The following is a 27,066-nucleotide window of genomic DNA, read 5'->3' on the forward strand; positions in this document are numbered from 1 at the left end:
GATGGTCTAATTATGAAGGGAGGGTAAGGAATAATAATAGAGGGATGTCTTGAGTACTATATTGGTATCCACTGTACTATTAAAAAAAAACCAGAAGAAATACTCTACCATGTTCAGTAGCTACTTTGTGAAAGATTTATGGCAAATAGAGACTAGAATTATACAGAAAGGACATCATGGATTAATGGTGATCTTCACTGGCAGAGGGAACATTCACACCCATGAGTTCACTGATTCATAGGTTAGTTATTAAGACAAATAAATCAGAAAAATCACAAGAAAGGGCAATACCCTTTTCCCTCTCCTGCTGCTTGAGGAGCCGGCCGCCACCATGAATGACACTGTAACCATCAGAACCAGGAAGTTCATGACAAACAGACTTCTTCAGCGTAAACAGATGGTTATAGATGTCCTTCATCCTGGAAAGGCCACAGTGCCCAAGAGTGAAATTCGAGAAAAACTGGCCAAGATGTACAAGACAACTCCAGATGTCATTTTTGTCTTTGGATTCAGAACCCATTTTGGTGGTGGCAAAACAACAGGCTTTGGCATGATTTATGATTCCCTTGATTATGCAAAGAAAAATGAACCAAAGCACAGACTTGCAAGGCATGGCCTGTATGAGAAGAAAAAGACGTCAAGAAAGCAGCGAAAGGAACGCAAGAACAGAATGAAGAAAGTTAGGAGTACTGCAAAGGCAAATGTTGGTGCTGGCAAAAAGAAGGAATAAAAGGCACTATGGAGGATGTTTATCCATGAAGATGTTTTTTCATCAGAGCATAAATAAACTATGTAAAAACTTAAAAAAAAAAAAAAAAGAAAGGGCAATACCATAGGAAATTATACAGCTACTGCTGGAATGTCTATTTTTAGGATTTAATGATTGATTACCTTGGCTCTTGCTCAAATTGTCACTCACAGGAACTCATTTTCCTTAACCTCTATAAATTTTGACATTGTTGAATACCCTATCCTCTCTGGAATTTTGTGATAACTGCTCTCTCCTGCTCCTCTTCCATCTATCAGACTGCTCCTTCTTGGTCTCCTTTGCCAATATATAATATCATTGATGTCACACTCCTTAACTGAGAATGTCCCAAGGTTCTGTGTTAGGCCCTCTTCTCTTTACTTTCTATACTCTCTCACTTAGTGATCTCATCAGCTCTCATTTATTACCATTTCTAAGCAGATAACACACACACACACACACATATATATATATATATACACATATATATACACACACACATATCTATAGCTAATCTCTTTCTTTCTATCATCCATGTATCATCCATTCATCCATCTATCTATCCATCTCTCCAGTCCTAGTCTCTTGTGAGTTCCAGGATCATATTATATCACCAACTGCCTATAAGAGGTGATAGAGGCATTTCAAACTCAACATGTCCAGAAGAAAATTCATTATTTTTTTCCTTGCTTATACTTCCTCTTGTCCTTGTTGAGGACACCAACATCCTCTCAGTCACCTAGGCTAGTTCATATCTCACTGTCATCCTTGAGCATTCACTCTCACTCACCCCATATATCCAAGCAATTGCCAAATCTTATGACTCCTATGTCCATAATATTTCTTTCCTCCTGTCTATTAATACCACTACTACCCTAACCTCATTGGTAGGATGAACCTAGTGAGGTTCATGTCCTCATTACTTCTTGTCTGGACTATTGCAATCACGTCATATTTAGTCTTTCTGCCCCAAGTCTCTATCTCCATATTGCAATCCACTTTCCAAACAGTCACCAAAGTAATATTCTAGAAACATAGGTCTGATCATTCTACCTGCATTGCCCATTTCACCAAACTCTAATGACTCACTGTTGCTTCAAGGATCAAATAATAAATCTCTTTGTATGGTGTCTAAAGCTCTTCACAATCTGGCCCCTTCCAACTTTTCCAAGTTTTCTTATACATTATTCCTTTCAATTAAGTCTACAGTCCAGCCATATAGGCACACATAACATTCCATCTCCTGTCACGGCATTTTCACTGGCTGTCTGCCATGCCTGGAATGCATGCCCTTTTCACCTATACTTCTTCAAGACTGCTCTAGAAGTCTCTTCCTGATACCTCCAGATGCCCTCAAAAAACCCCTTTTATTCATTTTCTATATATTACATATACATTTACATATTTACATGTTGTCTCCCCATTAGATAATGTAAACTTTTTCAGGATAGGAGATTTTCCCCCTTTTTGGGGGGCAGAGGACAGAGTGTTGGACTCAGACTCAGTAAGATGTGAGTTTTTATGCCTCAAACACTTACTAATGGTGCCTGGTTAGTGTCTGGACAAATCATTTAATCTCTCTTAATCTCAGTTTCTTCATCTATAAAATGAGGATATAAAAAGAGCACCTATCTGCCAAGTTGGAGATGAAATGACATAATACATATAAAGGACTTTCAAAGGGCTTCTTAAACTTTTCCCATTCATAACCCCTTTTCACCTGAGAAAATTTTCATGACCCTGGGTATAATAGGTATATAAAATAGGTATACATAACCTTTTACTGTTGCTGAATTTTTCAAGACTCCCACATTGTTACATGACCCATAGGAGGTCATGACCCACAGTTTAAGAAGTTTTGATATATGTAACTAGCTATTATTATTATTGTTGTTGTTGTTGTTGTTATTGTATTCCCTGTACTTAGCATAGTACCTGGCACATAGTATTTGATAAACATTTTCTGACTGAGATGAATTCTAACAGTGCTCCTTTTTTTTTAGCATGTATGATAAATTAAGAGAAATGAGTAAAAGCAAAATCAATAATGATAGAAAATTACAAGGGGCAGCTAGGTGGCACAGTGGATAAAGCACCAGCCCTGGATTCAGGAGGACCTGAGTTCAAATCTGGCTTCAGATACTTGACATTTACTAGCTGTGTGACCCTGGGCAAGTCACTTAACCCTCATTGCCCCACCAAAAAAAGAAAGAAAGAAAGAAAAAGGAAAATTACAAACTCACTTACTTTTTCCCTTGTTGACTATATGATGTTATTAGGAAGTATTCCTTAAGGCAAGGAAAATTCCTTTGGGTTTAAAAAGGCTCTGAATCATACCCTGCTTTCTATTTTATTCCATTCCCCATTTTATTCCAATCCCCTGATACCTTCAATGCATTCTGACAGCAAAATCTGAGGAACTCAGCCATTTTTTAGTTATGGACCATAATTCCATATACAGTAGCAATTTAAAAGTAGCATGTAACAAAAACTATTTGGACACTGATTTATAATGACTCCTGGGCTGCCATAATACTTCAGTATTTCAATTCCCACAGATCTCCAATCTTAGTATTTAAGAGGTTTTTTTTTTCTTTTTTTAAATCTGTGCTCTAGTTTTCAAATGATCTTGTTTTCCTTGAATGCCTCTGTTTGAATAAGGTTGTCACATCAACTCATAAGTAAAGACATGGCTCCACCATTCTCTCCTTGAAATAAAAATCAATACTTGAGAAAAGCCCAAGCAATGTTAAAGTAGTAATTTAGTTATCTTTTTTCAAAAGCAGAAAATCATGGAAATTAGGGAAAGTTAAAAAAAACCAAAGGAATAAGCATTTATAGAGCACCTACTTTGTACCATATACTAAGCCCTTTTACAAATATTATCTCAGTTGAGATCAACAATCCTGCAAAGTAGGTATTAGGACTTGCCCAGGGTCATATAATTATTAGCAAGTCTCTAAGAGTGGTTTTGAACTCAGGTCTTCCTGACTCCAGGCCTAGTACTCTACTCATTACACTATCAAGCAGCCTAGCTGAAAAATACCTTAAAGGTCTGGAAAATTATCTGGTCTAATTCCCTAACACTTTGAGGGCAGGGACTATTAGTTTCTTGACTGTATGAGTTCAATGCTTTCTATTGTACCTACTCTATAAAGTAGGTAATAAAAGTATGATTATCCACAGTTAAAGAAATTGAGACTAAGAAAGGTACAATTCAAGAAATACTAAGTGCTGACTTGGTGTGAGGCACTGTGATTAGTAGTACAAGTTAATTTAAGAAGGAGAAGCACTAATTATAAGGGAATCAGAAAAGTCTTCTCTTAGGAAATAGCACCCAAGGTCAACAATGAAGAAAGTGAAAGATTCTATGAGAAATGAGAATTTCTTCTCACAGAGCTGAAAAGAAATTACATTCCAAATAAGGAAGACAACCAGTACAAGGGCACAGAAATGGGATACGGAATGTTGAATTTGAGGATCAAATCTGGTAGGTCAATTTGGCTGGAATCAAGAGTGTATGAAGAAAAACAATATGAAATATCTAGGAAGGTAGCCTCAGTTGTTTTTGTTTAGTTCTTTTTATTACAAGGGATGGTTTAAACTGGGGGAAGGAGTCATATGCAGAAAAATCTGTGCTGTACAATCAAAGGACATCAATAAAACTTAAAGAAAAAGGAAGATCAATGGGAGCCAGATTGTATGAGGCTTTACGTGCTGAGTTGAAGAGTTTGTATTTTAATCCAGAGGCAATGGGAATCCCCATAGTTTAATCAGCAAGGGAATTGCATCGTCAGACTTGTAGTTGGGAAGATTATTTGGGCATTTATGTGGAGAATGGATTGGAGAGGCAAGCTTAGATCTGGAAGCAGGGAGATCATTAAGAGGCTAATTTGATAGTCCAGGCAAATGTCAAAGAGTGTCTGAACTGGTGTACTGGCTGTGAGAAAGACATACAGAATTAGCAAGACTTGGTAAGTGAGGGCAGTAATTAGGGAGAGCCAGTGGTTTAGAATGACTCTGAGTTGTAAACCTGGATGACTAGAAGGATAGCGGTCCCTCATAAGAAATAGGGATGTTTAGAGAAACATGTTGTGAGTGAGATGCCTATGGAACATCCAAACGAAGACATCTAGCAAGGTGAGCATGATGTGGGAATGTAGTTTAGGAGAGAGATTAGGCATCTATGTAGCTGAGATCACTGAGAGAGGGTATAACAGAAAAAAAAAAAAAAAGAGAGAGAGAACTCAAGGCCGAGCCTTGGGAAATGCCTATGGCTAAGGAGTAGGGTATGATGATATGTATGATGATGATAGCCCATGCTAGTGATGTAGGAGGCAAAAAAGGGTCAACAGAAAAACCTAAGGTCCAAGCTCTAATTCAGATATTAGCTCTAAAGGGAGTTAGACCCCAGTTAATGGATAACTTATAAGTAATTCAGCATACCAGATTCTCATACCCACAGTGATCAGTACCCATAAAAAACGGGTCAGGTCAAATAACAATAAAAGAAATGACAAGGCTATAGAAATTCTAAGGAAAAATGATTATATTTTGAAACTAGCCATGGGAATGAGAAAGAAAAGGCCAAATTTGTCCCCAGATTCACCTTATGACCTGTAAACCCCCAAAACACACCTCCACTGAGAAAGGTACCAGCCTTGGGGGTTGGCTTAGGACCCCAGGAACTCCAAATTAGGATAGGCCCTCCCCTGTACCTCCCCAAGGTGGAGATTATTATAATGAGACTGATAATCAATTTATCCATACTATAAATATAACTGTCTTTCCTTTCCTTATTTGAGAGATACCTTTCCACTATTCTGGTTCTCTCCCTGTGGTCACCCACATATTGCAATAAAACTTGGGAAACTGAGTCACTGAATCTTGTAATTCTTTTGGGATGACTCACAATCAATTTGACCCCAAATTCTATCCCACATCACTAGTACCTGTATACAATAGGGGCTTAATAAAAATGTATTGTAATAATAATGATAATAATAATGATGATGATAGCTAACATTTGTATGGCACTTACAAGGTGCCAGGCATTGTGCCAGACTAAAGCACTTTTACAAATATCTCATTTCATCCTCACAATGACCCTGGGAGGTAGATGCTATTAGTAGCCCCATTTTACAGATATGGAAACAGAGGCAAACATAGGTTAAGTGACTTGTCCAGAGTAATACAGCTAGTAAATATCTGAGACTGGTTTTGAATTCATGTCTTCCTGACTCCCTGCCCAGTGCCCTATCCACTGTACCACCTTGCTGCCCAAATAGAATAATCAGACTTCACTCTTTCTGAATTTCTCTCATGAGCTTACAAAATCATACATATTATCTAGTTAACTAGTTTCCTGACTCTCCCATATCAGACAGTAAGCTCTGCAAGGTACAGTGCACATTGTAGACACTTAACATTTTCTAACATTGTCTTCAAAAAGTAAGTTATCGAAAGAGAAAAATCTGTTCATTATTATCCAAATAGAACCAAGCAAATGTCTGGTAATTATAAAAAAATACCCCTTCCTTATACATACATGGCACTTAACATTTTTAATGTGCTTTCCTTACAACCTTATAAGGTAGGTGAGGAAGTTAAACCCTAGACATACTAAGTAAGTTGTCCAAGGTCACATAGTTGGTGTCCAAGCAGAACTTAGGCCCATATTCTCTGAATTCTAAACCTAGTTAGTGCTTTTCATACAACATCAAAGTGCCCTACAAAATGATAAAAAACAAAATATATAGCACTTTCTTTGACACTTCTCTGAAGTACATATAAGGTAACATTTGTATTATTTTATCTGTGTTCCATGAAGGCAGAAAAACTGTATCTTTCCTAGGGCTCTAGTCCAAGTAGGCATTTAATAGATAAAATTGTATTTTGTTGGACCTGCCACCAATACTAATGAGAAGGGCAAAATGCCAGATAAGAGAATAATATAGATAGAGTTACAAATACTATGTTCCCACATTGAAAATCTTAAAACTTCTAAAATTATTTGGATTAGTAAACTTACCAGTAGGCCAAATTCTGGAGTCCAAAACTCTGGCTTTGAATTCTAGCTCTCTCATTACTAAGCTTCTCAATGATGGTACTGTCTCAGTTTTGTCTTTGTATCACTTAGCACAGTGCTATTCAGGTATATAGTAAGAGGTTTACTTAATGCTTCTTGATTGATTGTATAATCCTGAGCAAGTCAATTAGCCTCTCTGAACCTCAGTTTACAACCTTAGATAATCTCTAGTATTTCTTCCTAGTTTAGATAGCTACATAGTTCTAGGTCTCAGGTTTAATTCCTTTATTAGTCTTAAACAAAGCTCCTAACAGTGCCTCAAACTCTAAATAAGTATTTTGTTATCAGCATTTAGCTATCAGGAAGATAATTTTATTACTACACCTACCTTCAGAATTCATATCCTACTGATAGGGGACCAGTAACAATCTTCTCACTTAATTTGCATTCATTCTAAAACCTACCTGAGAGGGAGATGCCTTCTGCAAGCCCATAAGGAAGATATGCAAAGATAATCATCATCCCAAACTCCAAGGAAGGTGTCTTCCTTAAATCAATATGCTTTAATACTTGAAGCGCCAAATGTTATGGAAAAAGAACCCAGGAACAATGTATTACAATTTCAGAAAAGGTGTAAAGTTGCTGTTTTTATCCTCAAACAATAACTAGATATTAAAGGTTTCAAAATATTCCTGGGTTACAACTGAAAATGAATGACAGTCATTTAACTTTGGAAGAAAATTAAAAGTTAAAGAAAAAGATGTAGAGAATAATATATATAAAACACTCAGATCTTTGAGTTCTTTAAAAAAAGAAAACAAGTAACCACAAAATCAGCCTGAATTCAAATAATGGAAGTCAAGACATGGAATCTGAACACTGAGATTCAAATTCCAGGTCTACTACTTACCTAATACCTGTATGACCTTATATGAGTCACTTAATACCCCTGCTTTGAGTTTTCTCCTTTGTAGAATAAAGGATAGGAATTTGACCAGTGTCATGAGAGAGTCAATACAATACACTGGAGCTATAGGAAGCCCGTATTGGTCTTGGGCTCCTGATTCTCTCTCTCATGAGCCACACCAATCCACAGAGGTAGGGTTGAAGCTTGAAAGCTCAAAGGTCTTTTTCTGATTCTCCCATTTCAGTGCTTTAAAAGTTCAGTTCTACAGGTCTTTAACTGGAAGGTGAATAATCACTTAATTAGAGGACAGTCCAGATTCAGGGAGGGAGTATACTAGTTGGCCTAAACTTCCTCATCTGTAAAATGGGGGATAACAATGTCAATTCAACCTACCTCAAAGGGTGGTTGTATGGATCAACACACACACACACACACACACACACACACACACACACACAACCTTTGGATTTTCTCTATCTCCTAGTAATCCAATTACTTAGCTTTTCTTTTTCTTTTGTTGTTGTTGTTTTTCAGGGCAATGAGGGTTAAGTGACTTGCCCAGGGTCACACAGCTAGTAAGTGTCAAGTGTCTGAGTCTGGATTTGAACTCAGGTCCTCCTGAATCCAGGGCCGGTGCTTTATCCACTGCTCCACTTAGCTGCCCCTTAAAATGGTATTAAAAGAACAGGAAACTGAAAAAACTTTCTTTTTATCCACCTACTTCTACTTTTTATCCACCTACTTCTACTGGTGGCAGGGCCTATCCCCACCAACAAAATAACATATCCTTGAAATACTGAAATGAATTCAGACAATGTGAAAAGCCTCTAGATTTTTTGAAAAATTACAAGTTCACAGAAAAAGCGTAGGCAGTTATCTATGATGAAACAGACAATCTGTTCCAACTAAAAAATAAACTGTCTGACAAGATGGCCTAGGTAGCATACCTCACCAGGCAGGCCTAGAAATGGATTGCCAATTGGTTCTATTTTAGACACAATAGGCTTCATGTAAAGCAACAAAAGGATAAAAAATGTCTTTTCATAATCAAACATCTCTCCTTATCTGGGCAGAAAACTTACAGGCTGTTTCTTAACCAAATCAGTGAAAACAGTTTAAATATAATTTATTTAACAAACTCATTTTCATAGCCTAAAAGACAATATTTCTTTTTTTAAAATAAATTTACAATTTATTTGAACATTTTTTTTTAGTGAGGCAATTGGGGTTAAGTGACTTGCCCAGGGTCACACAGCTAGTAAGTGTTAAGTGTCTGAGGCCAGATTTGAACTCAGGTACTCCTGACTCCAGGGCCAGTGCTCTATCCACTGTGCCACCTAGCTGCCCCTGAACATTAATTTTTTAAAAAAATTTTGAGTTCCAAATTGAGGGGGTTCACATTTTCAAATAAATTTAATTTTCTTCTTCATGGGCATGAAAACTGGGATACATAAAAATTAATTATATCTAAAACGTAATTAACAAGAATTGGGATTTTAAAAAACATTCTCGCTCACCAATATTTATATAATTTATAAAATGGCATCCTAATTCTGTTTTAAATACTATAATTCTACCTTTTATTTATTGATTTGTAAAGTATTTATATCTATTGTCTCATCTGATGGCTCACAACAACTCTATGGTGCAAGTAGTACAAGTGTTATTTCCCCCATTTTATAGATGTAGAAATCAAGGCTCAGAAAGAAAAATGAAGCAATTTGGCCACAGTCATATTTTTTCCTCTGGGCAATGAGGGTTAAGTGACTTGCCCAGGGTCACACAGCTAGTAAGTATCAAGTGACCGAGGCCACATTTGAACTCAGGTACTCCTGACTTCAGTGTCAGTGCTTTATCCACTGTGCCACCTAGCTGCCCCCTCCACAGTCATATTTTAAGGAAACCTCAGAGCTGAATTTTGAACCAGTGTTCTGTTCATGACACCATACTGCCTGTAGGTGACAAATTTAAAATAACTCAGTCATTAATTTAAATATTACCAAAACCAAATAAGAATTCACCGAAATTATTCCTTAAACAAAACCTTGATTTAAAAAAAAAAGGCATCTTTTAAGGAACATTAAAAGATGGCTAAAGAGATGAAAATGAGGAATTTATCTAATTATGCAATACATTGCTTTCAAAGGATATTAGTGCAGAAATTAGCCCTGTTAGAGTGCCGAGTGCAGCTGAGCCAAAGAACATCTTAAGGAAGTAACCAAGGGCTTGTAGAAAAGTCTGCCACCCACTGACATCGGACATATTTTTTCTTGTCAAGCCTTCAGCTGTGCTAGCAATTCAAAGGACATGGGAGGAAAAAAGAGATTAGAAAGGTACTTTCTCCAGGCACTAGTGAAAAAAAAAAAAAGAACCCATAATAACTCTTTAAAGCAGAATTTCAGAGTCTCACAGAATGGCGGGGCTGGAAGGGACTTTAGGACAGCTCATACTAGAGCTAAAAGAGTCCTTCTGAAAAGGGGGCTCAGAGCTAAAAGCAGCATTCCAGGTCTAGTCCAAGAAAGGAAACTAAAGCTCAACAAGGGCAGGTAACTTGCCCAAGATCAAAAGGGTAATTACTGATAGTCCCAGGACTAGAGCTCAGGTCTTTGATACAAAAAGAATTCCTGCATGGTACTAATTCATCTGGACTGGTCACCCCCTTACACTTTCAGATCCAATATTTTCCCATATTTTACTTAAAAATATTAGAATTCTCAGAGCTTAAAGAAAAAAATGGCAAGTCTGGAACAAAATTCATTCCAACGTGCTTAAATTAAGCTTTCACTGGAGAGAACTAATGGATTCAGCTGCAAGTTAAAAGAATGAATCTTCATAGTATAAATCAAAGTTGAAAAGAATTTAATGATAGTTAATATAAAAGCCCTTGAAGTACTAAAAAGCTAAAGTAATGCAAAAGAAACAAATACTGGCAACTTACTGCTGGCTATGAGGGAGAAACTGTCCAACGATATTTTATGCCAAAATTCAGCTTCCTAAGAAGCTAAATAAGATCACTTATGAAACAGGTATTTTATGAAATGTTCTTAAAAATAAGCAAATGAGCACACTCCCTCAAAAGCAGGGGAATACAGCTATGTTGAAGGAGCCTCTGAAACAAGTCAAACTTAATCACTGAAACAGGGATTATATCATAGTTTCCAAAATGCCTTTGAAATGTCAACAATTTCATTAGCTTTAACAGCCTACAATCCTAATTCCTAAGAGTGGGAAGAAAGGAAGAAAAGCTTCCTGATATGTGCTTTTGCTGTCCTTTCCACACACACACCAGACAAAGCAAGATGAAGTGACACTATATCTTAGAGATGGAAGGGTACTTGGAGGTCAAGTCCAACCCCAACACTACCAACACCCTTCATCTCTCATTTTACAAATTAAAACAAAAACAAAAAACTGTGGATCAAAGAAGTTTAAGAGATGTGCTTTAATTCATACAGCAAGTTAGTGGCAAAGCAGAGCCTTGAATTTAGGTACTCAGCTCCCAATCCAGTGCTCTTTCCTCTATGGCATGCTAAACTGCAGCTAAAATGAGCAAAACAGTATTGGGGAGCAAATTTGAAATGACCCACAATTCATTTCTTTTTCCTTGGTGTCTCCTATAGCAAGTTTTATAAGTCATATTTAATAGACATTAACAAAAATGACACTATGAACTGCTACAACCAAATTTTCTCATTCTACTCAAAAGACTGTTTTTTTCACAAGTATCATTGGAAACTGGTGGTTTATTTTTAACACATTCCTTTTGTAGGATCTGTTAACTCTAGAGTAGGTTACCACAATAAGCCAAGATGCTAATACACTTAGCAAACAAGGAAGGCAACTACACATTTAATGTAATGACTTGGAAATATTAGCTTTTTGGTTTCAGATACTTTTTAGTTTAATAACTTTGGTTATTCTCCTACACATATAGAAACTTACTTGGTCAGAACAATAGAGACTGCATCATTGAGAATACTTTCTCCAAAAACTAACATGTTAAGAACTGGATCCACATTAAGTGCATTGAAAATAGCAATAGTAGCTACTGGGTCAACAGCAGATATCAATGAGCCAAATGCAAAGCTGAAAGAAAAAAGACAGAAAGGGAAACTGTAACAATACTTTTCACAAGGCACATGGTACCCAAAGAATGAAAGGTAGTGTCCCTAAGAATAACAACAATCAAACTGAATAATGGTGTATTAAAAGAAGATATATTATGAATAGCTGCATTATTTATAGCATTTGTTCAGTGGCACAGACAGTAAAGCCCTGAAGATTCTTAACTGCTAGGTAATGAGCTGCTCTGGGCAGACTCCATGAATATTTATCAGGCATCTGCTGTGCTAGACAGGAAGATACATTGTCCCTACCCTCAAGAAGATTGTAGCCTATAATATCAAAATATGTTTAACATGGTTGCGCATACATAACCTATATCAGATTACTTGCTGTCTGGGGAGAGAGGGAAGGAGAGAAAAAAAACTTACAAAAATGAATGCTGAAAACTATCTTTACATGTAATTGAGGGGAAAATAAAATACTATTAAATGAAAATTTTTTTTTAAAGATTACAGTCTAAATGGATGAGGGTGGTAGGAAGGAGAATATAACATGTACACAAATTCACAAAGCCTAGTTAAGGCTTGTTCTTTTGTCATGCAGATTCTTCAACCCCACCTAACAGGAGGGATTTGGGGGATCAGAAAATTGAGGTCCTTAAAAGTTGGACTTTTGAACAATTTAGGCAAAAAAGTGATGATTTGTAGGAACCCATGAATCAATCAACAAAGATTTATTAAGCACCTACTGTGCCAAATGCTAGGGATATAAAAAAGAGGCAAAAGAGACAATCCCTGATCTCGAGGAGCTTACAATCTTTTTGGGGGGAGTGGCAGGGCAATGAGGGTTAAGTGACTTGCCCAGGGTCACACAGCTAGTAAGTGTCAAGTGTCTGAAGCTGGATTTGAGCTCAGGTCCTCCTGAATCCAGGGCTGGTGCTTTATCCACTGTGCCACCTAGCTGTCCCAAGGAGCTCACAATCTAACAGGGAAAACAACATGCAAACAAATAAATACAGAGCAAGTTATGTACAGGATACATGGGAAATACTTAACAGAGGAAAGACACTATAATTAAGAGAGGTGAATGAAGACTGGTGTCAAGAAAGTTCAGAAGATCTATAGTACAGTTATGAGTGAATAAATCCCTGAATCAGATCAGCAGAAGTGAAAATGAATAACAGAAAGCTGCTGTGAATAGGATAAACATTCTTCTGTTACCCATGCTTAAAACCTTGAGTTTGACTCTTTCCCTCCTTTATACAATCACTTGCAGAGTTCTCTCCAGGAGTTCTCTCTGGGAATCACTCCTGACTCTCTTCATCCAGAAAGCTCACTCCACCCCTGTAGCTTTTCCCTCTAATTAGCTAGTCCTTCCCAGAACCTCCATCGTAAGGAGGAGGCCCCGGCCTGTCACGTCTTCAACCCTCTCCAGGCAGTCCTTCGTCTCTTCTGGACTTTCTTTACAAAGCACCTCCAGTATGGTTACTTAATCTCTTTCTCCTCCCTCCCCTTTTCAGTTTCCTTTTATGTGCTGTCTTCCTCCATTAGAATGCAAGAGTCTTGAGGGTATCCACAGGACTTGGCACAGAGTAAGCTCAAAACAGACGCTTGTTGATTTGAGTTCTGCCACTTCATCTGAAACACTTATCTCAACATATAATAGCAGACATAATCGCTATCTTCAAGTATGTTAAGGGTTTTGACATCAAACAGGAACTATGCTTGTTCCCCTTGACCCCAAAGGGCAGAACTAGAAGCAAGGGGTCGGGGAAGCTGAAGAGAGAAAAATGAAGAAGACATGGGATAAGGGAAATCTCTCCCCTTCCTTCATTCTCTGATTTTAATTCTGGTGTTCTGAACTTAAGAAATATAAACAAATATGAACATTTCCATATAAAAAAAAAACCACCAACAAAAACACAGAAAAAAAAAGTGGTACATGAATCCATAAATATCTGTCCCCACACTGTGTGTGTATGTGTATACACAAACAAAAATGTGTGTATATATACAGCATATATGTGTGTGTGTGTATATATGTATGTATGTATGTATGTATGTATATACATATACATAGATACAGATAGCTATTTCAACCCAGCAGCAAGGAAAATCTTCCCAACAGAGGTATCTTAAAATGGAGTAGGTACTCTAGAAGTATGCATTGCATTTCCCTTCACTATGAATCTGAAAATCAAGTATAATTCAAGGTAAAATGTGATCAGGCCACAAAGCAAGTCAGGCAGATGATGGTTTACATCTTTTAAACACCAAGCACCCAGCCACGCCACCCCCCCTCACCCCCAGCCTTTAACTATTTTAGAAAGATTAAGCCCAGAAAAATAATTAGACTAGGACAGTAGCAGGGAAGGTAGAGTTTCAAAAAAAAGATTCAAAAAAAGCTCGAAAGTTTTGAAAAGAAACTTTGGAAAGAACTTTCAAAATAAGTTTTAATAACTTTAGTAAGTACAGTTACTACAAGCAAAGGAGATGATAGCTGGTGCAGCCACGTTACCAATTATAGAACAAAGAGCTCTTTACAAACTTAACAGTGTCTGGCACATAATAAGTACTTGTTATTGTTTGTCCATCATTCTCAAAGAGGACCGTAACAGATATCATGACTTGCACTGAATTGGATTTAAGTGAGGAAAGGCTGTGCAAAGCCACCAGCCTCACTCTGTCCTCTAGAGTCATCTGGGTTCAGTGGCAAGATATACATCAGGACAGCTGGAGGTGACCCTGAATGTTTGAGACAATTGGGATTAAGTGACTTGCCAAGGATCACACAGCTAGTAAGTGTCTGAAGGTGGATTTGAACTCACATACTCCTGACTGCAGAGTTAGTACTCTATCCACTTTGCCACCTAGCTGCCCCTAGTAAGTACTTAATAAATGTTTAATGACTGACTGACTGACTAATCTGCCTCAATAGCTGCAGAGGGCATCATGTGTTATTACAAAGTACAGTAACATGTTTTTTAAAAAATGCTCTTAAGCCATCAAGAAAAAGGTAAGACTGCATTCAATATTCTCTCTCTAAGAAAGCCTGGAAATGTATAATACATTTTAAGACTTCCATAATTTTGTGCACAATAAATAGAAAATGGATAACAGCAGAGTCTGGAGTTTTAAAGGATTCCTGAAAATCTTCCTTTGTGAAACAACTAACTCACACCTAGATAAGGCCATATTAAAGAGGTGTCACTGTCCTGTTGATAGATATTAGCAACAAGAACTCAATTAGTAAAAGGGTTAGTAGCTTATATTAAATGAATGTAGCTGCTCTCTTCTATTTCTAAAAAGTATTATGAAATAAAATGTTCTCTGATTCCTCAAATGGCTTATTTTTATTTTTGAGTAACAGTTTTTAAAACAACCTTTCCCATATATGAAATATATCTTAATAATAATAGGTATAATAACAGCTAATATTTATATAGCAGTTACTATGTGCCAGGCACTGTGCTAAGCACTTTACGATGATTACCTCATTTGATCCTCACAACAATCCTGAGAGGTAGGTGTTATTATAATCTTCATTTTTACAGATAAGGGTACTAAAGCAAACAGAGGTTAAAGGCCCAGGGTCACATAGCCAGTAAATGTCAGAGGCTGAATTTGAACTCAGGTCTTCTTAACTCCAGGCTCAATATTCCACTGTGGCACCTAGCTGCCTCAATATCATCAAAACAAAACATGTTTCACATAAAGCATATAACAATTTGGGTTTGGATTATGGCCATATATTGAACAATGAGTAATTCTGATAGAATATAATACTGAGATGTGAGTTGCCTGAATTACTAACATGGCTGAAGCCAAACCAAATAAGGAGGTCACAGCCTCAGAAGACAATGTATAGGGGGCAGCTAGGTGGTGCAGTGGATAAAGCACTGGCCCTGGATTCAGGAGGACCTGAGTTCAAATCCGGCCTCAGACACTTAACACTTACTAGCTGTGTGACCCTGGGCAAGTCACTTAACCCCAATTGCCTCACTAAAAAAAAAAAAAAAAAAAAAAGAAAGCGCACTAACCACTAGGAATATCAGAAAAGGCTTTCCTTAATAACTGGCACAGGAGCGGAGGCTTGAAGAAAGCTAAGGATTTTGACACGGGTAAGATGAGGCCACATTGCAGGGAAGGGGTAGACAGACAACCTTTGCAAAGATATGGAGCAAAGAAAAGGAATGTCGAGTTTGGGGAACAATGAGTAGGCCTTTTTAGAGATTTTTGGCATCATCTACATAGAAAAGATCATTGAACCCATGGGAGATGATTAAATTACTGAGAGTTTAAGAAGAGAAAAGGGCTCAGGACAGAGACTTGGAGGGACACACTGATGCTTATGAAGTAAAAGGCGAGTGATAACCTAGCAAGGTAAAATAACTAAGTGAGCAGTGTCATGGAAGCCAAGGAAAGAGATAGCTACCTAAGCGGAAAGGGGTAGATGACACTGTCAAATGCTGCAGAGAAATGAAGTAGGGCGAGTTCTGAGAAAAGGCCAACAGATTTAGCAATTAGATCAGTGGTTACCTTGGAGAGAGTAGTTTTAGTAAAGTTGGAAGTGAGACTGCAAGGGGCTGAAGAGTAGGAATGAGTAAGTGGTGCAACCATATAGCTGACTCTTAGAGGAGTTTGACTTTGAGAGGGAGAATGGATGAATAAACATTTATTAAGTGCTTACTCTGTACCAAAGCTGTAAGAATACAAAGAGAAAAGCAAAACAGTCCATGTTCTCAAGGTGCTCACATTCTATTAGGTGAAGACAACATATTTCTACATATTAGAAAGGTCCTCTGGTTCTTAGGGTGCAGCAGCAAAGCAGATGGTAATATATTCTCTTTAATGTTATATATAAGAGCAGTAAGATGATACTCTGAGTGAATGAGATGGTCAAGCGACGGTACATAGGATGATGGAGACCTGAACATGTTTATAGGTAGCAAGGGATATTAAATAGAGATGGAGTGAGGGGTGTGTAATTTAAGATTCTAAATGTGGGTTCTAATCTGTTCCCCCAGTTTTGGGGGAAACTCACTAAAATCACTGATAAAATGAGTTTAGGTTTTTAAGGGTTTATTGAAAAATAGAAAGAGAAAGATTGAGAACAGAATTCCAACAGCCTGGCATTCCTATCTTTCCTCAAATTTCCTGTGAAGTCCTCTGCTGCCACCACCACCATCAAGTCAGGAACCCAAAAGAGAGAGAGCTCTCCGCGCAGGCCCTCTTTCCTCCTTCCTGTCTCCTCCCAGAAAATAGGAGGCTCCTCAAGTTGATGGGCTGGTAGCCTTGATAGACAGCACCCATGAGCAAACGTCACTTCCTGGCACCAAGGAAAAGCCACATGGCCTTGCCCTCTGAGGCATTTTCCTCATGGTGGAGCTTTCCTATAGTAAGTCTCCAGTAGGTGGCATCATTCCAATCATTACAGGGGGATGCAGAGGAAGGGGAAGAAAATGTTCAAAGAAATAAGTTCTAAACAGAGGAGGTTGGAAGCAGCAAGGTAGTGCAGTGGATAAAGCACTGGCTCTGGATTCAAGAGGACTTGAGTTCAAATCCGGCCTCAGACACTTGATACTTACTGTGTGTCCCTGTGTGACCCTGGGCAAGTCACTTAATCCTCATTGCCCGCAGATAGATAGATAGATAGATTAGATAGATAGATAGATAGATAGATAGATAGATAGATAGATAGATAGATAGATAGATAGACAAGTAAATAAGTAAATAAACAAATGAATGAATGAATGAATGGAGGAGATTAATCCTGTTTTTATTTTTTTTAATTTAAATTCTTCCACTTAAAATTTAATTTTCTCTCCCACCCCATTCTTCCAATGGAAACTGGGGTAGGGGTGGGGGGGAAGAAGGATTAATCTTGGCAAGGAGGAGAGCCACTTTTTTTTTTTTTTGGGGCAATTAGGGTTAAGTGATTTGCCCAGGGTCACTCAGCTAGTAAGTGTCAAGTGTCTGAGACTGGATTTGAACTCAGGTACTCCTGACTCCAGGGCCAGTGCTCTATCCACTGCGCCACCTAGCTGCCCCTGGGCAACTTCTTTTTTAAAGACTGGAACAATGGAGGAGACTGTCAAAAGATATAGAGGGTTTTATTAAATGTGCAGGAGAGGAGTAGATTGTGGCAGATGGCCTCCATTTTCTCAGTAAATTGAAAATTGAGGTCCTCTGCTAAAAGAGGGGGGTAGGGACATTTGTGAAGAGAGAAAAGGGTTTGAAATTATGCCAACAGGGATTATAAATCAATTAGGAGAAAATATGATTGCCATGCAGCAGTTGAGATAACAAGTTTGTAGTGGAACCACATGGTGAGGCTGTATGATTTCTTCTAGTAGGGTTCAACAGCACTGAAAAACAGGCTGGTGGTACAGCTAACCCAGGTTTGAAGTTTGACCATGGCAACAAGGTAAAAGTCTCAAGTGTAAAGGTCATTGCATGGTTGGACTAGTCAACTACAAGGTCAATTTTATGAATTGAGGAAAGTGAAGCTAGAGCTAACTGACTGGGAGAACAGGGCAGGGGTGGAGGAACTGGAGGTCACAGTGAATACAAAGAATACAATTAGAAGGATCACAGGAGTGAGGCACAGCAGGAAATGGAAGGATAGGAAGTTATGATCAAAGAGGAATTTCTGAGTCCAAAATTCATGGGGAGGGGCAGCTGGGGGCGCAGGGGATAAAGCACCAGTCTTGGATTCAGGAGGACCTGAGTTCAAATGAGGCCTCAGACACTTGACACTTACTAGCTGTGTGACCCTGGGCAAGTCACTTAACCCTCATTGCCCCACCCCACCCCCAAATCATAGGGATAGTTATTTAGCAAGCAATAGTGAGGCTGCCTGTGGGAGCTGAGGAGGCTGACTTACTGAGAAGCTAAGGTTATTGAGAGGACACCACCAGGCATATTGAAGTCACTAAGTGTGAGGCAAGAGTTGGGGTACAGGGAATAATGGTGAGCTCCTTGAGAAAGGAGGGAGAATGACTGTAACAAGGATCTGGATGAGGTGAAATAGATTCAATTTAACAAATACTTGGAGTTAACCTCTAAGGAGCAGGGGTTGTTAAGAAATATTAGCAGAGAGAACCAATTTTAACTTCAGCAGATAATGATTGAATCACAAGGATAAAAGAAGCAAGAGGTAGGAGGCTGTCAACCACAAGATGGGGAAAGAACTAAATGACCAGGACTCTCATCCTCCATGACAATCAAGTGAAAGCAGTAGTGTCTGTTTCCAAGGCTTGTGACTTCAAACACTAAGAAGATGTAGATAGAAACAGTATACATATGCAGCAAGGAGTTTTAAATAGGCCTCTGGGTCACTAAATACCTTACATGTAGGTTCCCTGGGCCAGATGCACTTATATGATGCCATGGAACTTCTTCCTAAGATGGCAGGGGATAAGACATATTAAAATGAAGCCCTATCAGCTACCAATCTCTAAGTTCCAGAAGGACAAGCCTTCTAGTACCTTTGGCATCCACAGGATTGAGTTGTGAAAGATTTGGTCTGAATGTACATCCTTGGGTGGAGGTCCTTTAGAATCACTGGTTCTATAAGGCTAGATCATTGATGGATGTGAGTCCTTTTCAGTTTGGTCCTCAACTTCAGTTTGGCCTTTGGCTCCCTGTGGCTAGGAATTCTTATCAGGTTATGATCACTGTAATGAGTGGGGGTCCCTGGGAGCTGGACTGAATTTGTGCTTGATGCCAAATCCACAGTTTCTTCTGAAGTGGACTAGAAACAAGGTATCCTCAAACAGTGACCTATATATTGAGGTAACACTTGGCTACTAAACTCTGTCCCCAGAAGTACCTTTGGTGACTAGAGCCTCTAGATCTCTGATATATGTAGCATCCCCTTCCACGCAGATCTTCTACTGACAATAATATTTTAGCCCCCATTATACCTTGGATAGCCCAAGTACCACACCTAAACTCCCAAACCAATAAACAAAAGAATTCTGGATTATGGAGACATGGATGACATTTTCTTCTACCTACTGGGTTTGGAGCATTGCTTTTTTTACCCATTATGCATGAGGCAGTATGCTAAGCATGCATACAAAGCATGGATACAACCTCTGCTTTTTGGTTTGGTTTGGTTTGTTTTTTTTTTTGCAGGGCAATGAGGGTTAAGTGACCTGCCCAAGGTCATACAGCTAGTAAGTGTCAAGTGTCTGAGGCCGGATTTGAACTCAGGTCCTTCTGAATCCAGGGCCAGTGCTTTATCCACTGCGCCACCTTGCTGCCTCGGAGCATTGCTTTTTAATTGATAATTCATTCCAAGGTAGCTGAGCATCTGTTCTGATTCACGTCCATTGTCAGCAGATGAATATTTTATTTCTACCTCTTTTTTTATGATTACATTACATCATCTATAGCATAAGCTTCAAGAAGGCAGAGACTGAACCATTTGCCTACTTTATCTCTAATTTCCCTATAGCAGAGTAATTTGGAGGCATTTCTATTACAAAAACAAAAACAAAATAATGCCCCTGAAGCTACTGAAATAGTCAATTCCTATTCCTTCCTAGGCCACCAATGTGCAATGTTACCAGATGCCAAGTTACAATGAAGAGGGCACCAATAGGGCAGTTTACCACTTGCTATTAAGAGAATGGAAAAATCTCAAGCTGATTTATCAGGAATGGAAGTAGGCTAGAAACGTAAGCATCTGGCCTAGTTTCGTTGCCCCTTGGTAGAGTGCCACAGATGATACCCAGAATGGAAGTGGGACAATCACACAATTGAGAGCAGTCGGCTTCCAGTGGCTCCTGCCAGGGCCAGTAGGACTTGGGCTGTGGCAGGCATGCTTTGTCTATTACACACAGACTGTAGTTAAGTTCAAAGCACAGTTCTTACCAAGAAGGCAGTCCAAGGAACACAGAAGGAACCAGTAGGGTTGTTTGAGAGCTTGGGTATAGAATGACAATCCAAAAGACCAGAGGGGCCATGTTTAAAAACAGCGCATGGGACAATCACTCAGTTTCTGAATTTCTTTATTATGTGTTTTCCTATGCTGGCCCACATTTTTTTAAACAAGGAAATCAACTATATTGAAATGCAGTTATCAAAAACTTTTTAAAAAAATAAGTGGGGGGGGGGCATCTAGGTGGCACAGTGGATAAAGCATAGGCCCTGGACTCAAGAGGACCTGAGTTCAAATCTGGCTTCAGACACTTGACACTTATTAGCTGTGTGACCCTGGGCAAGTCACTTAACCCTCATTGCCTCACCAAAAAAAAAAGTTCAGGGACCCAACCCCTAAATTTAGAAGGATGGGGAACAGCAAAGCACATCAAGTTCTAAAATAAGGGGAGAGGGGAGAAGAGATAGGAGTTAGAAGAAGACAAGCCTTAAGATAACAGGCAGACAGGGGTAGCTAGGTGGCACAGTGGATAAAGCACAGGCCCTGGACTCAAGAGGACCTGAGTTCAAATCTGGATTCAGACACTTGACACTTAATAGCTGTGTAACCCTGGGCAAGTCACTTAACCCTCATTGCCCCACAAAAAAAAAAAAAAAAAGGTAACAGGATCTGGAAGGGTAGAGTGGTAAGCTTCAGTATTGGGGTTTTGATTAAGAAGATTAATTTACCTCAATAACAACTCCTAATATATATTTTTAATTGACATAGCAGGTACAGCTTTTGATTGTCATAAGAATCATTACAAGTAGGAAAGCTCAACAGCTTTGGTACTTTGCCTTTGCTGGGCAAACAGGTATGTGACTAAGCCTGCCTACAACTATAATGGCAATTGAGTTTGAAATTCAATTGAGTGAATATTTATTAAGTGGGTATTATATGCAGAGCACACTGGGAGCTGACACCAGAATGTTTTGTGCCCATGACCTTTCATAGCACATACAGATGAAAATTCCAGAAATCAGTTTAATCCTTTGCAAAGAACTAGTTTCTTTACAAAACCACTTTAATTCTTTACAAAGCACCATAAGGACATGCTTAGATTGGCTTCTAGAAAGGAGCTTTGATACAGACATCAAAACAAAACAGAATGAAGATGGAAATTCTCAAAAGAGTCCAAAAGAGATATCTAACATCTTTCCTCTGAAAAGGGAAGGACTTCTGAATTGGAACTTACCTAGCTAGATGGAACCCTAACTCGATGACAAAGTTTCAATTGTAGCTACTGAAAAGTATGTATAAGTTAGTTGTAGATGATTAATACTTTTTCACCTAAAATCATTTTAGCTGGCACTTCAATTGGGAAAAAAACCAATAGAGAGTTTAAAAAATTTTCAGCAACTTTTATTTTAAATTACATTAGGAGCCAAGGAAGATAAGGGAAATGTGTTGTGTTGTGATTCATAAAGGTTAACTACATTAATATTGGGTAAATTGCAAAGCCAAGACAAACTTCTAACATACAACACACAATGCATTGTCATACTGTTGAATTCAAACTGATTACTGGTTTATAGTTTCACATTGCTAGAAGGAACTAAAGCTGGAGGGAAGAATGAGACATTTTGTAACAATCTCCAGGGAAGAACAACCTCTTAATTTTTCAAGATAGGTAATCCACCTTGTTTTGTTTTAGTCCAAGTTCAAAAGGTGAATGGATTTGGAGGGGACAGATAAATTTTCTTTAGGGACATTTTGAACTTGAGTTGCCTATGAAATATCCATTTAGAAATGTCCAATAGGCTGTTAGTGATGTGGGCACTAGAGCTTAGGAGAGAGAATAAGGCTAGATATACAGAAGTAGGAGCCATGTTCATACATGAAAATCAACTACCTGGGAGCTGAAGAAGTCACTGAGAAAGAAAGTATAGAGAAAAGAATAGAAAGCCCAGGACAGAGCTTTGGGGAATACCCAGTTAAAAATTATGGTATAGATAATAATCTAGCCAAGAAGACTGAGAAGAAGCAGTCAGACAAGTAGGAAGAAAAACAGGAGAGCTATTTCTTTGTATTGCAAAGATACACCTAGCATAGCAGCTGTCACATAGCAGGTACTTAATAAATGTTTGGGGATGGTTACGAATAATAAAGGACAAAAATATGGTAAAAATGGAAAACAGCTAATTTTCTAAAGAAAGCTTTTTTCTCCAAATGCCAAAACAATACTTTCCATCAAAATTCTACTGTCAAATGATCCTGAAAAGATACCTAAATAAATCTTCTTAAGAAAAAGAGTAGTGAGTGCACAAAAATTATTTTCATTCATGCTTCAAAAAGACAAATTAATTCTGATTAGAGTCTACTGAAGCATTTTCCAGGAAAATGCAATATGTAATATATGAATATTCTATCCATGAAGTATCATGAAGGTAATTTTCCCAGAGTGCAAAAACTAGTTACATATATGTTGTGTTAAGAAGGATTTACCTGTCTGTCATGTTGAGTTTAGAAATTACATCAGCCTGTTTAAAAACAAATAGAAGATTAATGAAGAATAAAGAAATTAAAGCACATTTTTCTTGCTTACAAAGTAAACATAATATGAATATGTTGACAGAATATCAGTAATTTAAATAATAAACCACAACATTCCCAAATTTTACTCTGAACCTGAAGTAAAACTTTATGTTTAAAAAGTATGGGATACAAGGGCAGCTAGGATAGAACACCAGCCCTGGAGTGAGGAGAATCCACATTCAAATCTGTACTCAGACTCTTACAAGCTGTGTGAGCCTGGGCAAGTCACATAACCCCAACTGCCTCAACAATATGCCAACAGCATATTGAAACAAAAAACTAATTAACCAAAGTTCTTTGCTATCAAATTTATTTTCTAACTGGATATTCAAAGCCAAAAAATAAAGTGACATGAATAGGCAGATACACCAGTGTTATGTGACACAAAGTACAAAGGGTAAGAATAACGTTGTGTAGGTTTTGGCTGATGTTTTCAAAAAAGGAAAAAGGATTCAGATTTGCCACGTTTAGGAGAAATTGATCATGTTCTCAGATACTAATTCTTACACTTAGCTTAGTAGAGAAAGAATTAACATCTCCATTATTCACAATGAAAAAAAGGAACAGCAACATGTGTAATGCAAAGTAACTGATATTCTATATCTTTATATTTGATTAAGAATGATATATTTTTTCCTTGAAGACTTTACTAATTATGTTTTAAGTAGGTTAATTAAGTTGAGTTTAAATTCCCTGAGAACATGACAAGTAAAAGCACTACTAACTGACCAACAGCATGGTATAAGTTATGCATTTTCTATGTAGCAATTCACTTAGATAATGGAGAGTTGACAATTACTGAAAGTGAAATCAGAAAGAATAACCTTTTAAATATAAATTATTGTGCAAATATAGTTCAATGTAACAAGGTGTTTTCCTTCATTACAATTCACAAAATCTTTTCTTTTATTTTGCCCAGACTAGAAGCACAACAGTCACTCATGGGCCCATTCTCCTTCTAAATGGTATGGGAGCTTTGTGCTCCTTTTCTGACTTTGGTTGGTTCACTCCTTCTTAGGCAGCCAAATGGACCCTGAATCCCAGAAGCTTCCCATATTGGTGCTGGACTTACTATGGATACCTGATGAGTTTAGCACACCATGGCTCAAAACTTCTGAGCTTAATTGATTCATCAACCTCTGCATCTATGGCAGCAGGGGTTACAGGCATACACCGCCACACTGCATTCCTTGTAACACTTTTGTAGTTTCTCCAAAGCTTAATGTAAGAGTATTTTTTTGAGCCAAATTTTTGTTTTCCACAGTACAGAGAACTCCCAGTTAGAAACTTAAAAGTGTCATAGAGGGTTCTCTAGGGGTACCAAGAGATCATGTGACTTGCCCAGGGTCACAGAACCAGTTTTATTAGAGGTGGGACTTGAAAATATCTTCCTACCTCCAAGTCTGGCTCTCTCTCTACTAGGCCATGAATCCTCTCTATGCAGTACTTAGTCCAGTCAGAACAGATTTAATGTACTGAGTGGGCATATAAGTTTCCTTTTATGAGCAAACTATATGAAATTCATTCTATACCTGTTTTATAATATTAATTCTATGAATAAAAGTGTTTCAAAAACTTCTCTTAAACTTCTCTCTTACCTGACCTAGAAAATATATTCCTCCACCTACAATAAAAGCTGAAATTGCTGTGCCAAATACAGCAAACAGAGTGATGGAACCAATATTCTGAAAGAAGTTACCCTAAAAAAAATAAAGAGAAATGAAGATGAACAGTTAAACTAAAAATAAATTCAACTTTATTAGCTGAATAGACTTTTTCATACATAGACTATTTACTCCCATATTATATATTTAATAAAAGCAATGGATTCTGGGGTCACAAGACCCACACTCCTGACAGCCTTACACTTACTGTTGGGTAACTTTGGGAAATTTACTTGACTTCTTTAGGCCTTATTTTTATAATCCAAAAAATGACAGTGCTGGACTAAATTACCTCAAATATCCCTTCCAGCTCTAATCTTATTAATGAGCACTGCACAAATTAAACCTAGTCCACTCAATTATATATTATGTTTCTTTAATTAAGAAATTTTTTTAATCCTCAGGTTTTAAAAAATTTACATTAAATATATGTTCCATTTCATTATACCTGTGGGAAATGTCCCCCCCCCCCAAAAAAGTTAAAAATGCTAATATCCACAAACGGGGCTGAGTTCCTCCCAGTCTAAAAAGGGGCTGCCTCCCCTCCCGCAGCAAACCGAATCACATGATATGGGAGACCCAAAGCTGTTCACCTGGGGGAGGAGTTTAGAGGACTGTCTCTGTGTTGCCTCCTCCCATTGGCTACACTTTGTTCTGATTGGTTAGTTTTTGAAGCCACATTGTAACTGTGGAAGAAGGGAGGGGCCAGCCTGTTAAAGGATAAAAGGGCTCAGGGGCCCATGTTTCCAGGCCATTCCATTAGGGAACGGGCCCATTCTCAGGAGAATGTAAATAAAGACCTTTGATACTTCTCCAACCCTGTGTCCCAGAAATTTTTAAATGGGGTTTCAAACAATACCATTTTCATCAAATATTAAAGTATAATACTTTAAAATTATTTAAAACACAATGCTATCATACACTCTTCAAAATTTCCATATGATCCTGAAAATTGTACCAGTCCATCTTTTTCTGTTGAAGTGAGGAATTATTAACACGTTGTTTAAATATCAGATCTTCTACTGACAAACAAATACTAAAAATATTAGACATCATCTGTGAATCTGTACAAAGACTATGTCATGTTCTAGTATCATTGTCAAGCCACAGATTTTAAAAAATCCACTTTAGGAAAGCACACCAGCTAACAAGAACCAAAGCAAAATTATAAAACCAAGATCTAAAAGATCATTTGCATGGTATGCCTGGCTGGGAGAAGTCATTTTACTTTCTATTTCCTTGTTTTAGTTATTTTGTTCTATAATGTGTCTTCTGATTTTCCTTCTTTAGTATTACTGATCTTCAGTGGAACAGAAACTACTTTTGAAGCTCTGTCCTGGTGCTTCTGTGTGGTGTGGTAGGGATCCTTGCTCTAGAAGGTTATAACAGTATAACCAGAGTTTATATACCTACTCTGATCTAAAAGAGTATTGGGCTGAAGGCAAATTTTTTGTCTGTAGTTAAAGGTTAAGCATGGCTAAATGCAAAGAAGCTCATTACCTCAGGGTTAGCCTTAAGGGTAATGAATTTTTTCAGTTACACAAGTCAAGACAACAGTCTGGTAAAAGAGTTGCTATTTGTTAGTCACGTGAATACATGACTTAAACTATAGATTTCTTAAATATTAAGGTTTTGAAAGAACAAGATTTTTAAAAATAACTCATTGCAAACAACACATTTTATTTTTCTAAAAAAGCATTTCCATCTGTGATTTCCTTTCATCTCAAAATAGCTGCATTACTTTAAAAATGTTAAACAGATTAAACAAATCACTCCTAGTCTGCATTATTCAGATAGACCATAAATATGAAAATACCTGCCCAATATTAGTTTTAGAATTTAAAATGTACACTAAGGTCAAGTACAGGAGCAAGCAGCAGCTGATATTACTTCCCCCTGTTAAAAGAAGGAAACCCATCTGTTTCTTTAGGACACTGTTAACTTTTTTCTTTATATGATATTTATATCTTAGATCGGTGGGGTCAAATAGAAACAGAGACCACTATCCCATACACAAGGATCCCCGTAATAGCAATCTGACTTAGAAAACCATTATTAACATTATCTATGTTTTACTGTATTTTTATTGTTACATAATTCTCAATTACATTTTAATCCCAAGGCTGCCTTGGGAGTGTTGTTGGTCATATGTGAGAGAAATGAAATAAAGTCTCCACTCCCCCCCACCCCA

At 37.8% G+C, this 27,066-nt stretch overlaps 2 protein-coding genes across 3 annotated transcripts in view; one reads left to right on the forward strand and one right to left on the reverse strand.

The window, feature by feature from the left end:
• Positions 1-27,066, reverse strand: part of SLC9A8 (solute carrier family 9 member A8) — a 101,236-nt gene that overhangs the window by 29,429 nt on the left and 44,741 nt on the right. For both annotated transcript variants that reach the window (XM_043989893.1, XM_043989892.1), the window contains 5 exons: positions 24,810-24,911; positions 23,122-23,156; positions 11,626-11,769; positions 9,835-9,973; positions 7,241-7,346 (listed from right to left, as the gene is read on the reverse strand). In XM_043989893.1, the coding sequence (XP_043845828.1) occupies positions 7,241-7,346; positions 9,835-9,973; positions 11,626-11,769; positions 23,122-23,156; positions 24,810-24,911 (526 nt within the window). The remainder of the gene's footprint in view (positions 1-7,240; positions 7,347-9,834; positions 9,974-11,625; positions 11,770-23,121; positions 23,157-24,809; positions 24,912-27,066) is intronic.
• On the forward strand, positions 301-818 carry LOC122744415 (40S ribosomal protein S24-like). The gene has a single exon (XM_043989895.1). It carries the CDS (start codon positions 332-334, stop codon positions 728-730), a length of 399 nt encoding a protein of 132 aa, XP_043845830.1. The 5' UTR covers positions 301-331; the 3' UTR covers positions 731-818.

This window comes from Dromiciops gliroides, chromosome 2 (genome assembly GCF_019393635.1).
Source record: "Dromiciops gliroides isolate mDroGli1 chromosome 2, mDroGli1.pri, whole genome shotgun sequence".
In the NCBI taxonomy this organism is placed as follows: domain Eukaryota; kingdom Metazoa; phylum Chordata; class Mammalia; order Microbiotheria; family Microbiotheriidae; genus Dromiciops; species Dromiciops gliroides.

Bases quoted from the DNA above. Each gene is read 5' to 3' on its own strand.
- LOC122744415 (XM_043989895.1), top strand. From the start codon at position 332: ATGAATGACACTGTAACCATCAGAACCAGGAAGTTCATGACAAACAGA.